Source organism: Fringilla coelebs, assembly GCF_963513975.1.
Source record: "Fringilla coelebs genome assembly, chromosome: 7".
Classification (NCBI taxonomy): domain Eukaryota; kingdom Metazoa; phylum Chordata; class Aves; order Passeriformes; family Fringillidae; genus Fringilla; species Fringilla coelebs.
In genome coordinates this window covers 35,214,727-35,233,699 of record NC_140035.1, presented here as the reverse complement: position 1 = coordinate 35,233,699, position 18,973 = coordinate 35,214,727, and the positions used below count along the sequence as shown (strand labels likewise).

Below are 18,973 nucleotides of genomic sequence, written 5' to 3'. Positions count from 1 at the left end.
CTGAGCAGCCAGCTCTAATGTACTCACATTTATGCTTTCTCTCATCATCGAATTTGCATCCTGTTATTAACAGAAGTGCTGTCAACAGGAATTGACCAAGTGGGAAATAGACCTCTTCTAACAATAAACCTGGCCCAGGAACTGGTCAGTTTAAATAACTCAGCTGACATGAATTTGGTAAAATAATATCAGCAGTGCTTAAAAACACCTTTTATTAAGTTTAGGCTTACTGAATCAGAGCAACTTTCTGGTCTAAAATATTACTAAGTTAAGATTTAAGTATATTGTTAGAAACTAAAAAATAGATCAAAATTGTCAAAGGGAAATATCCAAAACTCTGTAGACACTACAGTCTGGTCTTGCAGAACAGAGGTTTCTGCCATGAATTGATACACAGAAAGTTTTCAACCTATTGACTTTTCCTGCTAATCCCAATCATCCCAATCTTGCAGACAGCAGGACACAGCTCATGGGGGTACAGGAGCCTGAGTGACCCATGCCACACATCCTGATACAAGGTATAGGATCCAAGTGCTATTTCTCCATCTATTCTAGGATGAAATTGTTGGCAGAACCAGCTCCAGTCAGACATCCCTGGGCAGCAGAGCAGCTCCTTTGCCAGGCACTGCACACCCTGAGCTCTGAACTCTGCCCACCTCAGAAATCCTTCCTGGGCATCTGCACTGAGCCCTCCCTGCTCCCCCCTGGGCACAGAGAAAATTCCCACTGGGATGCTACCCAGCATGTGAGAGGAGCCTGCAAAATAAAGATGTTTCCACAGAAATAATTGGATCAATCAGGTTTTATGATTAAATCCTCTTCCATCAGATAATATTCTAATCATGTTAAGAGTGATTTTGTGTTTAGGTCTCTAACATATCCTTAGCCTCTGTAATTATTTGGAAAACTATACTGTGTTTACTGTATTGATTCAACTATTGGAAATCTTGAAATTGCCATGAAATATTTCTTTTTATGATGCCATTTCTGAAGTTGAATATTGCTGAAAATAAATATCAGGCAATTATTTTAATACCCTCTCACTGCACATTACTTATGAAGATTGTTCTAAATTGCTAAAGACAGAACCAATTTATCTAAACAGTTATTTAACACCAGTATGGATTAACTTTATACAGTCAGGTAGGCAGAAACTATGGAACTCTTTCCTTTCCTGGTCTTAAATTAAGGAAAAGAGTTCTGCCCCAGAACAAGTCAAGGCATTGACTTTTATACCAGAAAGATAAGATGTCCTCTATCAAATTCTCTGCTACTTTGGTGATGCTTATAGAGCAATTTGGTGCTATTGAGGAAGTTTGTATTTTATATATATATATAATATAAGCACCATTTGCAATCCATGTTACCTGTACCTAAAGAATTGATCATTTCCTCTAAGCTCATATACACAAGGGAAGAAGATTTACAGAAATGGAAAACAATTTTTTGTGGCTTTTTTTTTTTGGTTGTGAATGCTGGCAGAAAGCCACTGTTTTTCTGAATCTGTAATTTTATGCCCCGGTGTTCAGCAGATGTTTATCTAAATCATTTAAATCTGTCTTTTCTGTTTCAGACACATTTAGTATTAAGGAATGATCCCTGAGTAACAGCATACATTAAAAGTTAATTAAGAGGAAGTTAAAGAAGAAAGAATTACTTTTTTCTTACCCCCAGCAGACATATATTTCATTTTGGCAGGTTAAAAAATGAGAAAATTTGGAGTAAGGTGTGAGAACTGGCAATGCATATTTTTTGGGAAAAGCTTTATTATCCATTTCCTTACATGCTAATTAGGGAATGCAATCCACTTGCTAATGCTGAGTGAGTAAGAAATGTAAATTGCTCCATTAATTTGTTTAATAACCAAACTCTCAAAAGTGGTAAGTCAGACAGCAGATGGGGGCTGTCACCACAAACCCAGCCCAATTTTGAACATTACAGCAGTACACACAATTTACTGCCTTCTCAGTTATCATCAGTGCCAAGGAATGTCTTCATTGTTTTAGATTCTGAACAAAAATTTGCTCTTGACTACTCATAAGTGTTTCTGGGGTAGAAAAATAGATCCAGAAAAGGTGTGCAGGCCCATCCTTGAAGACACACATTTTGCAGGTGTGTGGCAGCTGTTTAACTCTCCTGTACAGCAAGTCACACTCCACTGGAAACACCAGGGTCTAAATTAAAAGCAATATGTGCATTTTCCTCCAGAAAAAGAGTACTTTTTGGATTTTTAAGAAAAGAAAAAAGAATATTCTGCAAGTTCATAGTCATACTTGCAAACTCCTTTTTCTAGATTAGGAAAAGAAAGGTTTTAGAGGGAGACAATTTCACAAAAAAAATCAGCCCCTAAACGAAAATTATTCAAACATGTTACATATTTTCTCCCAGAATAAAACTACTTAACTTTTTTCCTCTCACAGTATCTTGCATTACCAATCCCATTTCCTAAGAACCTTTTTCTAAACTCCAATTACACTCATACAAATACAACTGACACTAATTTGCACTTTAACTGGGTCAAATAAATTCTACCTGCATTTCCTAATGCAGTGAGTTGCAAACTCAACTTTTCATCTCAGCCAGTAAAACCAGCTGCATGGCACCACTGGATGGAGCTGGGAAGAGGGACAGCTTTGGCACAGGTCCTGATCACTCCTGCAATTCCATAACTTTTTGCTTTTGCATGAATGTCATACAAACCAGGTAAGATTCAAATCAAAAGAAGGCCTTGGCACAGTTGTTTCAATCTGCAGCACTGAGTAACCTCCTTTCCTGTATTTGTTCCAAGTGCAGAATTGGGCCATTGATGCTGGACCATTGTCACCAGCATGGGAAGATCACAGGCAAAGGTTTGTCACCAAATGTCACTGAATTGCTGAATTCTGCTTCTTGCCTACCAGCTTCCAATCTGAGTGTGATGTCTCATTTCTGAAAGATTATTGCTTCTCTATAAAATGTTTTCTGAGAGGAAAGAAACAGTCAGCTGAGTAAGAGACTGGCATGTAACATACTATCATTTGCAAAACACTGGCCTCAAACCCCCTTGGAGGCAGAGAAGCTGGGCTTGAGCCACAGAAGAGAGAAAACAGGAAAGCCATAATCACATATTTATTTTTAGAGAAAATGAGAAGCTAAATAAACTGTAAGCCCAATCTTTACTGGTAAATCCTTTCTGTCCTGAAAACCACACAGAGCAGAGTGGAAACAGCCAGTTCCCAGGGGATCAACTGGTGGCACCTTTTTGGCAGTGCCTCATTCCTCCTGTGTTGGTGCCAGGACACTTTGAGTCCTAAACAATTAATTGTGGTAGTGCCACAGTGAACCACTGCCAGAAATCTGAACTTGAGAGACAATGCTGCTGCTGCTGCTGAAGATGGTTTTTCTGCTCCAGGTCTGAAATCACCCCACAATCAAGAGGGGCTTTGGGACTGCTCTCCTGAAAAGAAGCTCCCAGACCTCAGCCTGCCAGGAAAGCAGGACACAAAACATCCAAACACAACATTTATGAGGGGATTAGTGCACTCACAGTTGGATTTGTCATGGGATGGTGTGAGACACTGGATTTATGGCAGGGATCAGCAATTGCATGCTGACTGCCTTGATAAATGTGTGTCTTTGAGGTATGTCTAATTATTCCATGAAAATGAAGGAGATGCCAGGATATACAGGAGGAGAAAACAGGCAAAGGAAATTCTGTGAGCAATCCCAGGGCACTCAGAGGACAAGTCTGTCATCAGCTGAGGAGCCTGGTAAATGTCACAGTGCAAGAAAACCTGGCTGTCAACTGCAATGACACAGCAAGTCACACCTCTGACTGAACACTGTCTCCTTGGTGGGAAATTCCAGATGGGCCCAGTGATGGAGACAGATGTCTTTCCACTGCCTCACATAAATTTCCCATGCAATTAGCAGTGGATTCCCTGCTGCTGAGTGAGGGACACTCAGCTCAGGATACCAGAAAGGACAGCTCTCCGCAGAGTCACTTCTGGTTCTGACAATCTCACAATTCCAGTGCCATGACACCACCTCATCTGCAAGGCAGCAAATGGACATGGGCTCCCAATTATATGGGTGATGTGAAATCCCAGCAGGATTGTCTTCTGGAGCACCTTTAAATACAACTGTACAACACAAATGCTCCTTGTTGGGTCTCCTCTCCAGCAGCCCATGCCAATGTCTGCCAATCCACAGTGACACTGTTCAACACCTGAAGCTCCTTCTTGGGATGTCTGCCATATTCTTCATCCCACCTCCACCATTTTAGCAATCAGCTCTGTCTCTCATCTGCATCAAACCAATCCTTTCTAGTGAACAACCTAAAAACACGAGTGGAGAAAAAGATCCCAGCAAGAGAGAACTGAATATGTGGTATTTTAGAATATCAGTTGAAACACTTTAATGCCCCTTGCAGGTCCCTTCCAACTCAGCATATTCTGTGACCTGTAGGTTGTTAGTACAGAACACTGACAGGGCAGGACTCTCACTTTTTGATGTGCTCATGCCTTATTGTAAACAGCAGGGCAACCCCGATGTCTGGGAGGAATGATGCATCTGATTCCATGATATCAGAAGACTAATTAATTACTTTATTATACTATATTATTCTATATTACACTACATCTAAACTGAAACTGCACAAGCATTCAACCTAACTCAACTGCCCAGAATCTTGTGACTATCAGCTCACAGTCCCAACACACACACACACATGGATTCAGTTGGTCTCAGTTGGTCAATGAATCAAAACACTCACACCAGAATCCAACTGCCAATTGCCTTCAGGTAAACAATCTTCCACAATGCATTCCACCTGTTCCAAAACACAGGGGCAGTAAATGAGATTAGAACTGTTTTTTCTGAGGTTCAGAGAATGTGAACCCCAGAAAATCCTTGGGAAGCTGTGCCTTGCTTTTCTCTGTGAAGAGAAATGTGGCCACAATGGCCAAGCCTGCAGCCCAGGGGTGAAAGGGGAGATGCAAGAGAGCTGAAGGGATATGGTGATGTGCCTACCACTCACATGCAAATCCCTGGGGCTGTGAGAAGGCAAGAACCACCTCCTAAGCTCCATATCTATTGCAATAGAGCAGCCCCACTGCCTCTTAACACAAAACATCCTCAACTTCTAATCACGCTTCTAAATGTGGCAGAGGAATTCAGCTGTAATCACAGGGCTGCATTTTGGCCTGGGACTACAGCATGTGAACAACACCTCCCCATGCTGCTGCCTTCAGGGTGTCAGAGCACAGAACTGTTCCACACCTCTGAGTGCCTGACAGCTCCCATACATTAAATATGCACCACCAAAATTCCATCCTTTGGGCAACGTTTGAAGTGTGAATTCCCACTGCAAACCTTCACCATCCATCAGAGCTCCATGGGGTGCTCTACCCAAAATCATTTTGGCAGCCTACAGCTTTTCCTGCAAAACCAGGGCCCTCAGCTATTCTGCACATGATAAAGTTGACTACTTAAGCTTTCTTGAAACAACAAGAAAATATTTTTATGCAAATACCTTACAAGGTCTGAAATAGCTGAAGTCATCCCAAAGGTCTGCCTGCTTCTCAGTTCAAACAATTTCCGAGGCAGTATCTGGTTGCTCTTATAAAAAGCACCTGAAGCCTAAAGCAGCCATTCCCTGTGGTTGTAGGGAGCCAGACTGGGAATAAATGTATCCACAAGCAGTTCAAAGGGAGTAATCTATACAAACACATCAAGTCATCACCAATATTTTGGTTCAGTTTTAACCAAACTGAAAACCTAATCATTGAAAATTTATTACTCCACGTTATTGTTAGAAGAAAGGAAATTGATTTGTGAGGTTTGGAGTTTGAGTTTTAATAGATCTCTTTGAGAATGTGTAGCCACTGTCACCATGGCATTTAACTTCACAGACCAACAGATTTATCTAGTTCTCTCACAACCTGAAGTGCACAGGAATTCCCTCCCTTTCCCCCTCCACCACTGCCTCATCCAGAAGAGGATTTGGTTAGGAGCAGATGCATTGAAGCAGAATCCATCTGCAGCCAGCACAACAATCACTATCCAACAGTGTTAAGTGGTCTTTTGGAAATGTTTCTGGCAAACACCTTTGTGCTCCCCTCCCTGCCACCTTCCCCACCTGTAAAAATCCATGGACCAATCTGACTGGCATCTATAAACCCTTACTGCTCATGCCTATTAAAAAATAATAATTAACAAAATAAATGCTCAGTGTAGTACAAAGCATTGTTTATGACATTAAACAATAACATAATAGTTCCAGTGAAATTTTCTGCTCTTTGGCTGAAGTTTCTGGCTTCTGCTCTGGGCTCTCAGCTGTCCAGAGTAGAAACATGCTACAGTTTTGTGTCTCCTGTACTGCACTTCACACACCAGAGGCCTGGTCTGGAAGAGACGTGTTAATATAATATCAACTAAGTAAATTTAGTCATTATTTTAAATTAATTAAGGTATTGTGTGGTCAGTGGTCATCTGGTAGACACATTATTACACACATGCACACACCAAATTGCTTTTTTGCTAATGACTCATTTGTTTTATTCCTGCCTGTTTCAAAAAAGCAATTAAGTTGAAAATGACCTTTTGAAGATTGTACTTGTGGACCAATCTTTTCATTTTTAATTACTTACTTTGGTTTAATTGTTACATTAGGAACTATTAAGAAAGCAGCCAGCTTCATAATCAATAATTTAATTAGAGTTTTAGGACCAAGAAGTCAATGCAAATGTTATTCTGCAGCCAGGCCTTTCCCAAAGCCTTTGAAAGAACTTGACTCCCATTTTGTTTCAAAGTGACATTGGCTGCATAGAAATCAAACTCATCCCACACCTTATGGATGGACACAGGCAGCTGGTAAGAAGTTCACATTCAGGTCAATCTTCACTCTGCCCAGGCAGGAGCACAACCTGCATTTCCCTCATTTTCATTTCACCCCATGCTCCACAGACCCCTTGCCAGGAGCCACACAGTGTTTACTGAAACCCATGGCCAGACTTCCAATATGTTACATTTTTCTATTTATAGCTCTCTAATTGATACTAATATCCAAAGACAAGCAGCAAGTGACAACAGACGAAATCTGCCTCAATGGGTGGTGAATTAATACCCCCTTCCCTCCACTGCCTCTCTTTGCCTGCCCTTGCAAGTTTGCAGCCCAGCAGTGCAGGGAGCTACAAGTGCAGTGGGAATTGCAGGGCCTGAGGTGTCCCTTGTTTGTGAGGACAGAGCTGGGGATCACAGGGCTCCATCACTGCACGCTGCCTTGGCCAGCAGCAGCTCCCACCACCCATCACCCATCCTGGGCAGGGGAAAGCAGCACAGGGATGAGCACAAGCTTTGCTAGAAGGCACTGAGCCCTGCAGGGCTGCAGCAATGGAGACAATCCACGTGCTGGGAGCTTTAGGAGCAGGGCAGCAAACAGGGATTCCAGGACAGGCACTGCCACACCTCGCTAGGGATGGATCACAGGGCTGCTCCCACCCTGGGAAAGGCAGGGCTGTGAGAAGGAGCCAACACTTGCTCCAAGACACCGGTAAGCCAAAGCCAGGCTGGGCTGCACTGCAAGAAGCCTGCTCTGGAGGGTGCAGACTTTGGAGGAAACTCCTGCAGAGCCTCTGGGGAAACCATGACTGCACAGGAAGGAAAGCATCGAGCTGCAGAGGATCCTGGGGCTCTTGGAACTGGCTCACCAGAGATTGGTCACAGCCTCAGGGCTGCCAGAGCTCAAGGAGCGTTTGGACAATGCTTCAGGGACAGAGAGGGATTGCTGGGGATGGTGCTGTGCAGGGCCAGGAGCTGGACTGGATGGTCCTTGTGGGTCCCTCCAGCTCAGCAGGTTCTGTGATTCTCCAGCAGCACCTTAAATGACTGTGACTATCATGATGGAAAGGGTTCCTTTAATCTAACTTCATTGCCATTTATACATTTCACATGAATTGCAAACTCAAGCTGGAGATTTAAGCTTTAACACACAGAATTATCTTGTCCTCTCAAAGACTTCCCTTTGAAATTAAAAATGTAGCTTTTCTGTGTTTTGGGGAAAAGACAGAGGAAGACAATTCATTAATGGGCTGAATTCCCACTGGCAACAGGACTCAGACATCCACTGGACAGGACTGGGCATATCAGTGAACAGGAACAGCTTAATAAAACAATTCTAACCTTTTAAGGGCCACTAATTCACCTGGAGCTTTAGAATCATGGAATCACTTTGCTTGGAAAGGACCTTTAAGACCAACTGTTGAGCTCTGCAGAACAACCTGTCTGATTCTAAAAGGTTTAGTCTGGTTTAAACCTAGTTTAACAGAGGGAAAAGCCTGTGGGATCAGCTGATTATACAGTTTGTTAAACTGTTGATTGAATGGTTTGATTTGGAAGAAAAGACAAAGAAGGAACAGGTCCAAGGGAAAGACATAGTTCCAGTGTGGGGGGGACCCTGGGGACAGCAGCCACACACAGTTCAAGGGCATTGGTTTTCCTGCCTCTCAAAAGGGAAAAAAAAACGCCACGGCAAAACAAGAATATTGGATATTTTCTTGCTTACATCTGGGTCAACTGATCCAAGTTGCACTTATATGTTCATTATTTGAAATATTTTATTGCAATCTGCCTTTTTCACTGAAGTTGTTTTTTAAAAAAAAAGGCAAAACGGAGCATTTTTAAGAACTACATTGACCAAATCAAGCTTTTTTTCCCTCAATCGTTTTTCATTATTAGAAAGAAATCTTGACTTTTTTCCTCAGCCATGCTCCTGGTTTTTAAAAAATTGGCACCAAGTCTCTAGGAAAGCATCCCAAACAGATTTAACATAAACCTTTTCAAGTTTTACTTTTGTCTTTTGTGATATTACTTCTGGGAGAAAACATAATCCGTATTCATAACTATTTGTTCTTGATTTCATATTTCACTGTGACAAATTCCTTTTCATGTGAAGACACGGAGTTTTAAAATATGAACCCATTATTTACAAATGCACAGGATGAGGAACACAGAATTTGTTACACTTCTTGCCAGGAACTGGACTTATCCTTGCACATCCCTTATTTACAGCAGCATAATTCAGTTGCACTTGGAGATTTGGAGTTTGCATGGAAGAGCTCTTTGTCTCCAATACTGACAACTTCAATCTTTGACCTACTTTTGAAGAGGATTGATTTGGACCTTAAACTGCCTGTCAAAGGTTTTTTAAATGACCCATCCTGTCTATCCACTCAGCTCATGAATTCATTCCTCAGGAGTTCAAAAGGGTTCAAATAAAACTGACAAATCCAATACTCTGAGGAGATTCTGACTGATAATTTTGTGTCTAAGGTGTTTACTTGGGGATAAATCAACTGAAATAGGCTAAAAATTCTAAAGACAACCAGACTGCTTTTCAAAATCACTCCCTTTTGCCTGCTTAATGCTTCTCTCATACACTTGATCCTTAAATTAACTTTTCCTGAATTTGCCTTGTGAATGACCATTCCAAAGGGACACAGGCAAAGAACCCCCCCACCACAGATAGGCAGAATCCCTGAAAAGATCTGGGTGTTCCCATGTGCTTTAAGTCTACTGGCAAAAATGTTCTGACAAAATCCATATGGAAAAGCAAAACGTCTACAAACTAATTTATATTTCACTGGAATAAAAAACTACAATAGGATATGTAAGGGAATTACTAATCTAGAAATTACTAAATAGTGATAAACACTGGAAAGTAAGTGGTCTAAAAGATAATTTAATTACAAGAAAATAAATTTAAAAGGTTATCTAAGGAAATTATAAGTTTGGAAGAATTTCCCAGTTTAACCAGAAGTTAACCAGCTTTGAGCTGCAACAGGAACCACAGCAAGACTGTCAAAGGCAGAGGGAGAGGATGGGAGTGGGAGAGGATGGGCAGTATTGTGAAGGAGAAAATTGCAAGGCTGCAGCTTAGATCAGCATCCTTGTAATTATTCTACATCCATATGAAACACACAGGCAGCCAAGTGCTCATCATTAAAATGCTGCAGCACAGCTGGAAACCTCAGCCAACAGCTCAGAAGCTGCCCTGTGCACGGCTTTATTTATTCTCTGGTAGGACACAGAGTGAAAAGCACTTAGAAATGGCCACTGTCCTCAAACGACCCACGTGCCTTCAGCCAGAGCCCTTTTCCAAAGGAAAAATGCAAATGAGCACCCCCAGATTCTTGGGGTTCACTCTGCTGTTTCTCTGGATGCTCAGATGGATCATTCTGGCACCTCTGTGGGGCAAAGCCAAGGAAGAACAGAGCAGGCAGGGCCTGGATTGTGGCACTGCTCAGACCCTGGGGCTGGGGTTGCTGAGTGCTGCTGCTTGCCCTCCCAGGTGGGACATTCAGTTGGGTTTCCCTGCTGTTTACACAGATCCAACTGTGGGAACTCAATCAAACTCAGCCCATGTTCAAGAGCCATTAGCACACCATGATAAGCAGAAGCATAGAAGCTGCAATTTATTAACTACTGCTCTAAAAAGGGCTGTGTCTAAGAACCTATTTTATCCAAGGCCACATTTGAAGACAGAATATCACCCTCCAGAATCCCCCAGCAGCCTCTTGCTCTTTGCCCTGACTATTCCCTTCCTAATGAATTCTTCTGGGTGTGGTGCAGCCCCAGAGCCCCAGCCTGCCCTGCACCAACTCAGGAACCATTCCCAGGGGCTGGGAGATCCACTTTCTCCACAGCCATGCACAGATATCCCTGCAGGAGCCCAACAGGAGGCTCTGCCTGCATTCCCAGAAGGGGAAACTGCAGGAGTCTCTGAGGAGGAAAAATGGCCAGAGCTGGGTTTTCACTGGGAGCTTCTTGCTGCTGTCCAGACAGGATTTTTAGGCATTTTCATTCTGTTTTTTTTTCCTTTTTCCTATGAGATTGGTGCCTGCATTATTCAAGGACCACACTACCTTGCAGCTTCTAACTTTTGGTTCTGCTGTTCAGCCCACAAATTACTGACAAGGACACAATTTGATGTGCAGAGCCAGAACTGGCACCTGGTCATGATGCCCTCCTCAAGTCATCTTTGACCCAAATAGAAAAAAGTTGACATCTTTGATGTCTTCCTCCCTGAACATCAGAGGTATTAGTTTGATAGTCAGGTGGGAATGGGATCCTTTCATTTGTGTTATGCAGCAATCTTCTGCAAACAGAATGCAGAAAAACCAGGTCTCATCTTAAATCACTGAGCTGCACTGCATAAAGAAATATATCCTGGATAACTAAAATATTAAACTTGAGTACCAGTGAGCAGTAGAGACCAAAATGGACACGAATTATCAAACAGTAGCTCAAATGCTTGTTATTTCAAAAATTGGAATAGAAATAGAGCATTGTATGAGAGTGACTTTTTACAGAGCTCTGTGTGTGCTGAACTTTGTTCCCAAGAACAGTGTCACTGACGTAAATGGGCCTCTCCTGCTACAGACACACAGAATTCTTCCCAAATCCTCATTGGATACATTCTTCAGGGCATTACTACTGAAAGCTGCCTTTTAAATGACAGTCTCTCCACAATGTTTTCAAAAATGAAATATCCAGTTATAAAATCTGACATTTCAAAAATCAGAAAGCACACGAGATAGTTACTAAATCAATAAGTTTCCAACATGTAGAATGAAAAATGTGTGGTTTTTTCTTCCCTTCTATTTAATTATTTAAGTGTATAAATATTTGGTATCTCATCTGTCTGAAAAAAGAGCAGAGGTTCAAGCTTGGCTCAAATGGTGTCGAGATGAATGTGAGCAGTCCCAAGAAGTGGCTCCTGAAGCAGCGGGAGATGCAGAGGAGTGGCAGGTCCCTCATCATAGCAGGAATTAACCCAGGCAGGGGAACTTGGACTCAGGGGGTCAGGGGCTCTTCTGCATTTCTCACATTCATCACTGGACACACTTAGCAATTCATGAGTGGAGATGCTTTCCCTGATGTGTCAGCGAGGAATTGTTCTGGTGAAAAGCCAGAACACTCTTGTCTTTCTATGAAACTGGCACCAAGAGGAATAAATTCTGCAGCTTATCTTGGCACCAGAGCCATCAGCTTCACTGGCAAGAAATTCCCACCAGAGAACTGCAGCCTGGGTCTCCACATCTGATCTACTGTGTGTCTGGCACAGCACAAGTGTGGTTCCTGCCCAAACCCAACACCAAAGCTGTAATTCTCCCTCAGTGTTTGGAAAGAGCCACAAGTGCAATCCATCTCTCTCTGTTCTCACTTTCCTATAGGCAACACAGCCCTTAGGTTTAAAATAAGAGTCAATGTGATGAAGATTTTTTTAAACCACTGGATGGATCTTACTTTGTTATGCAGAAAAAAAAAAAAAAAAGAAGAAAAGTAACACCCTGCATTTCCAAAGTCTGCAGGCTGCATTAGAGTTCTACCTTAGTAATGACAAGGATTTATGTTCTACCCTGCCCCAAATCCACAGCTCATTGTCCATTCAACTTACACTGCTCTGACTTACAGCTCTCTGTATCCATTATCTTTAATAATAAAGAGCTGACTGCACTTCATGATGGAAGAGCAAGATGTGATTAGCAATAGGAATCTGATTTATGAGAAAACAAACCCGAGCGTGGTTTTCATGTTTCATTAAAAGTATCTTAAATGTACTCCTTAATGCTAATTGATCTCACAGAGATGAGAAAATACTCTATTCCCAATTAATGGGACAAAATAACTCATCTTCTTTCTGGAGGGAACATTTAATATCATTCAGCATTTAGAGGGAGGTGGCATCTTGACAGAGATTTCACCACCTCAAGTGAGGTTTCACTGTGAGCATTTATCCCAAACCATGCAACATTTCCCACTGGACATGGAAAAAATTCAACAGCATAAATACACGACAAAATGCCATATACAACGTTTTCTTTTCAAAAAAGCTCTTTCCTGTTATAGCAAAATTACCCAAAGCTGAAAAACAATATTGGTGAGCAAATATAGAGGCTTTTTCCTTATGTTTGTCAAAGGAAAACTCCTTGATGACTCTGTTAATTTGCTATGAGCAGGAGATTACTGAGATATTTGCAAGATAAAGTTCCTTGCAGGATTTATTGAAAACAAAACAAAGCAGAAATCTATTTTTTCCATTAAGCATTTCACTTTTGTTTGTATTGCAATAATTTTTTCCTCTTTTTGAATTATTCATATTTGGATATCAAATATTCCTACAAACCAATGCATTTAGGAATAATGAGTCTTGACTAGTTTCATTTTAACTCATTGTGCTTGCTGACCAGGATTATTATTATTATTATTAAATGCCCTTCTATTCAGTCTGTTTCTATAATCCATAAATAGAAATTGCCTAATGATCATCTCAAGTATTCCAATGTCATTTCCATGGCAGTTTTTCCTACCCTGTGTTTGTATAGCTCTGATGACAACACCATTTAATCCACAGCAACAGCTCTGCCTGTTTCCTCTCAAATCCCTTCCATGAATACAACCTTCTCCATTTGAGGCTGGAATCTTGTACCTTTACACTGTCTGAGAAATGCAGAGTGGCTGTAACATCAAGTGAAGAATTAATTTGAGAACTTCAAAAGTTGCTCCATACCACAGGAACAGCAATCATTATTAGATTTTCTAATCAAAGAGGAAAAAAATTCCTTTTGCCTTGTTCTCATGTTCTACTTGAACAGGATTTGCATATTTGGTTTGCAAATAGCAGGGACAAATACACTCTCGAGTGTACTCAATCCATTTTTACCTATTCCAAAGGAAGAAGGTAGAGAAGAACCAAGGAAGAGATGCAGAGTTTCTTTCATTACCTGCAGTGATGTAATATGGAGAAAATAATGCATGTTCCATGAGGAATCAGCAGAGCTCAGGAAGAGGGGAGGCAGATTCCTTCTAGAGGAAGTGTTACATGGTGACATTTTTGGTCAGAAAATAACAAGTGGATTAGTGAATATTTTTACTGGCAGATCACCCTCACTTTCTATTTTGATTTCACACAGGGTTTTATTTTTCTCACGTCACACAGATCACTAAATCCTGAATTCAGGAAAGACCAAGGCAAAGCCTGCCTACCTTTCTGACATCCCAGAGAGACAAGGTCTTGTCAGCAGAGCTGGTGACAACAGTGCTCGAGAAGGGCAGGAACTCGATGCTGTTGACTGAGTCCTTGTGGCCACGCAGGGTGTATCTGCACCTCTCACTGCAAGAGAAATTAACAGGAATGCAACACCCTCCACTCAGGGTAATATGAACAATAGACAGCTTTAGGGGAATGAAGAACACATTTTGTGCATCTCCCCAGCTACTCTCTGGAAAAATGAACACTGACAGCGATTCCTCACCCCAGCACTGCACTACAGAGACAGTTACAAACCCCAACCCATTGGTGTTTGCTTCCCAGTAAGGAAGGCTGGAGCAGGGAGGCATAAAGAAATGAGAAGTGGGTTTTAAAAGACTGAATCCTAAAGGAGGAACAATGAAAGCACCACTTTGTGTTCCCTGGGCGGATCCTCAAAAAACCTTGTTGATGCAGAACTAAAAGGGAATGTGGATGAAAAGGTAGGAGAGAGACATGAAATTCCTTTTCTTCAAAGGGTCTGACAGATCTATTGGACTGTGCCCACGTGCACCCTGAAGAAAGCCAGCGAGTGCTGGCAACCTGGTTTTCCTCTCAAGGTCTGCACAAAGGCTTAGAGAAAGCAAGTGGTGCCTGGGAGCTCTTTACTGCGGGGAAAGTCCTGTCCCTGTGGACATCCAAAACCCCTTTTCCCTGAAGGAGAGGTCTCTGGCTAGGGATGAACCACTCCAGTGGCCATTGGAAGCTCCAAGTTCTTAAAGCAGAGGTGAGGGAACAGAGGTGCCCCCCCAAGAAATAAGGCGTTCATCATGAACTAACAGCTCAGATGGAATTACCTGTGAAGTGGTTCTGAAAGTTCTTTCAAGGCTGAAGACACTCAGGCACTTCACCTTCTCCCAGCTGAGCAGCTGAGGAGTAACACCCTAGAGCTTTTGGGCTGCCTTTCTCACCTCTTTGCTTTGTTTTCTTTGAATGAGTTCATTTCTAGGACAACACTGTTGGTCCTTCTCAGCTGAGGGGATGGACCTGATACCGATGGAACTCCAGAGAGGAAGCCTTGCCCATTGTAGGAAACTGGACACAACCATGGTGACACTGCTCTGGAGAATCAATTCTCTCACCAACAGCCTGAGCTTGGCTGTACAGCTGCAATCCCATGAAAGCTTTTTGGGTTTTGCTTTGCCTTCTGGGTACACACCAGAGCAGAAATTCCTTAAACTGGAGCTGAGGAGAAGAGAAGGAAGAGCCCAAGGATGCCCCATCCAGACAACACAGCAGGTGACAGACAAATCTGGGATTACTTAAACTCAGCAGACTGGCAAAGGCTTAGCTCCTTCTAGAGTGTGTCAAGAAGGGGATGATTGAAATAATCCAGAATCCAACATTCAGTATTAAACAAGGCCATCACTCCATGATTTCTTCAGATATATGTCAAACTTAAATGTGCAGTATTTGTATTGTTATATCCTGTGAAAACACACAGGTAGGGGAGCATACTGTAGAAAAAACTAATCAATGTAAACTCAGTAGCAGTTCTATCCTCTTTGCTCAGCTGAGTCAAAAATAGTATGAAAAAATAAAAGCCAACAACTCATCATAAATTACTGCAGCTTTCAGCAAGAGCTCAGAATTTTATTCCCTGCTCATGTGATTCTGACAGTAGAAACACACCTCCCTGGAGCTGGCTGCTGAATATATCACTGGGGCTTGCAAATTAGATTACTAGGTGGCTCTTAACAGAGGAATTTCTTACAATATTTATTAAGGAAGCTGTCAGCAGGGGGGAATTAAAGATGTGATTTTTCTGCCTTTTTTTTTCCCTGCCTGTGTGTCCCCAGAAGGCTTTCAGAGCTCTTGCCAATTCTGTACCACCAGCACAGGAGATCAGTGTCTGCAGTGAGGGGCAGGCCAGGAGAGCTGCAAGGTTGGGATGGACACTGCCCTGAGCACTGATCCGACCCAGGGACTCCTCAGACCTGTTTAGTGCTTCTCCATTTGCCATTCTGGAATGATATCCTGTGCTGAACACCAAGCCTGTCCCCACAAAAGCAGAGCAGAAGGGAAATAAGTAGCTTCTGAGGAGAAATATTATCCAGGAAATAGATTTCAAAGAAATATTAGATTCTACTGGTATCATTTTACAGAATCTATGTTTTTCTATTATAGATAATACATTATACCACCCAGTGTTATCTGTTATATGGACTACATGTATTATTTTGTCACAAGGACTCATTTTAAACTAGACATAAAGTGCTTGGCTGTTAGAACTCAGTGCACAAGGTATCTGATATTCATGATCACTTGATATACGACAGTAAAATAACTTCAGTAAAATAATTCTTTTGTCTCCCAGTCTCATGGCAATGTTTTACACCACAAATATGCCTTTTCCTTCTCAGATCTCACACTTTTATTTGTGCCTAGGAATGCCATTTTTTAAAGGTTCCCAATCTTTTTTAGCTTCCATGTTCCAATGTAAAGGCTCTGAGCTGCTGAACAGTTTCTGACAAGGAAAATCCTGCTGCATTTTTTTTGTGGGCACTTTGCATGTTTTAAAACACAGCTTTCCATACCACAGTGTGAGAGTAGCTCCACTAGAAGAAAGGGGATATTTTCCTGTAATAACAAGGTGTGTCCATGCCCTCCTCAAATGCTGGTGAAGAATAATACCTTCAACCTGCTTGACTGGGCTTGGGGTGAAAGAACACAGGAAAAGGGAGGCAGTTAAAGGAAAAAAAGATATTTTGTCTGTCAGGCACTGATGTAAGATCTGGACCGTTCCAGGCAGACGGGCTGCAAGAACAGGCTTGTGAGAGATTAATTAGGTGCCAAAGCAGGAAGGCCTATTCAGAATCCCTTAGCAAGGTGAAAATGGACTGATGATGTGATGGACCATGACAGCAGCAGAAGGGAAGGAAATGATTTGCACTTTTCCATCAGGAACACAAACACCCAGCCCTGATGCAGCCTCTCTCCTTCCCACTTCCCTATCACTGCACTCTGATGAGCTCTGGCTCTCGAGATCTCATTTACCACTCTGATAACGGACTGACTGAATATTTCTGAGAACCTTTCCCCAATGCTACATAAAATAAATTCATCTTTCTGTCCAGCTGAGACATAATTTCAGCAAGATTGTCTTGTACCAGCTATCTTCTGGTTGGAAAGGGCAACAATTTATCTAGATGTTCTTTTTCCACAAAAAAAAAGAAGTTGATGTGAAGGGTAGAGCATCACCCTGTTTTTTCATGGAGGCTCATGCTTCTACCCAATGCAACAAGTTTATCAACATTAGAATAAATCTGCAGTGTTTTTTCATGGAGGCTCATGTTTCTATCCAATGTAACAAGTTTATCTACATTAGAATAAATCTGCAGTGTTTTTTCATGGAGGCTCATGTTTCTGTCCAATGCAACAAGTTTATCTACATTAGAATAAATCTGCAGTGTTTTTTCATGGAGGCTCATGTTTCTATCCAATGCAACAAGTTTATCTACATTAGAACAAGCCTGTAGCTACAGTCACTGGGTATTTCTCTCATTGTGAACACAGAGCCTCATGGATATGAGCCTCACAACCTCTGAACATCCTCGTTCAGAAGGCAGAGGGGATCATGCATGAACAGCAAGTTAGACACTTGCACAAATCTTGATGCCTCAAGAAGGTCTCAGTAAATGATGTCACGAGAGAAATGCTGCTCAGTAGTTTAGTATTTTGCAGATGGCATGCTAAACCTCACTCAGACACCACTCCAACCTTCATCCTTTCCCTGGTTTAGTACAGGACTAATTATGCTCAATGTTTCCTCTCCCTTAAATCCAGGAGAGGTAATGATGTCCATCAATAAATCAGCCTTCATTCTACCTCACCAGGTTTGGGTGTTTCCTAAGAGTTTCAAACAAACATTGACAGATAGAAGCACATCTATGCCAGGAATGTTGGCTTCAATTAACCATACCAATATTGATATCATTAGCTCAACAGATTGGGAAGATTTCATTTCTAGAGACTTCTCTTTTGAAAATCACATTCCAGAATGGTTCATTCAAATTCCAAAGGGCTTTCAGTAAAACTGCATTGAAAACAGAAGATATGAAAGATTTCCACTAACATAAGACTTCAGTGAATATTTCCAGGCTCTGCACAAATGTAAAACAGCAGCCAAAAAATGCACCAGTCAGATATTCCAGAGACTGTGCAGTAATTGAAAGGGAATACAGGCAGAGGGTAGACTCCTCTTGCCCTGCATGGTTTCCCAGTAAAACTCAGGAAGAACAAAGCAGTGGCCAGCCTGCCCTCACTGCCAGCCATGCAGCAAACCACAGCCACGAGGCACAAAACATGTGGCCAACTCTTCTGCTACTTTAGTGTTTCAAAAAAACACCCCATACATGCATGCTGGCAATCCTACAGAATTAGGATTTTTTTGCCCCCTTTCTTGGCTTTTTTTCTTTTTTTTTTTTTTTAAGCATGTAGTTTCTATGTTCAGCTCTATTTGGAAAAATGGGGGGAGTGGAGGGTGATACCATTTCAGTGAGTATTTAGGTAGCCATCATTACTTACTTTATTTCTGTGCCATACTGAATCTCAGTTCAAGCATGGTAATTAGAACTACCTATGCAGCCAATTAATGATATTTTGAGCTTGTTCTTTGGAGTCAGTGCCTCTCCCACACACCTCTTTCCATGCCTCCGGAGGAATTCACTAAATAATGAATTCCCAAACAGGAACTCCCAAACGGTACTATCTTTCCCCAAAACTGCTCTCTCAAATGGAGCAAACACTAAGCTAAACTCTCTCTCATGTCTATCGAGAAACATTTTTCTGTGTGAGCTGCAATCACAATTTTCAGTGCAAGTTACACAAGAAAGTCACCAGCCGTGAAGGCGGACACAGCATTTCTGAGGAAGATTTGGAAAGACACACCACAACCAGCCTCCA

General features: G+C 41.9%; 1 protein-coding gene across 1 annotated transcript in view; it reads right to left on the bottom strand.

The window, feature by feature from the left end:
• The window catches only part of SPAG16 (sperm associated antigen 16), a gene marked incomplete at its 5' end in the record, with an annotated part of 363,040 nt that overhangs the window by 136,488 nt on the left and 207,579 nt on the right, over nucleotides 1–18,973 (bottom strand). Inside the window, one exon of the mRNA XM_084209553.1 lies at nucleotides 14,026–14,152. Within this exon, the coding sequence (XP_084065679.1) occupies nucleotides 14,026–14,152 (127 nt within the window). The remainder of the gene's footprint in view (nucleotides 1–14,025; nucleotides 14,153–18,973) is intronic.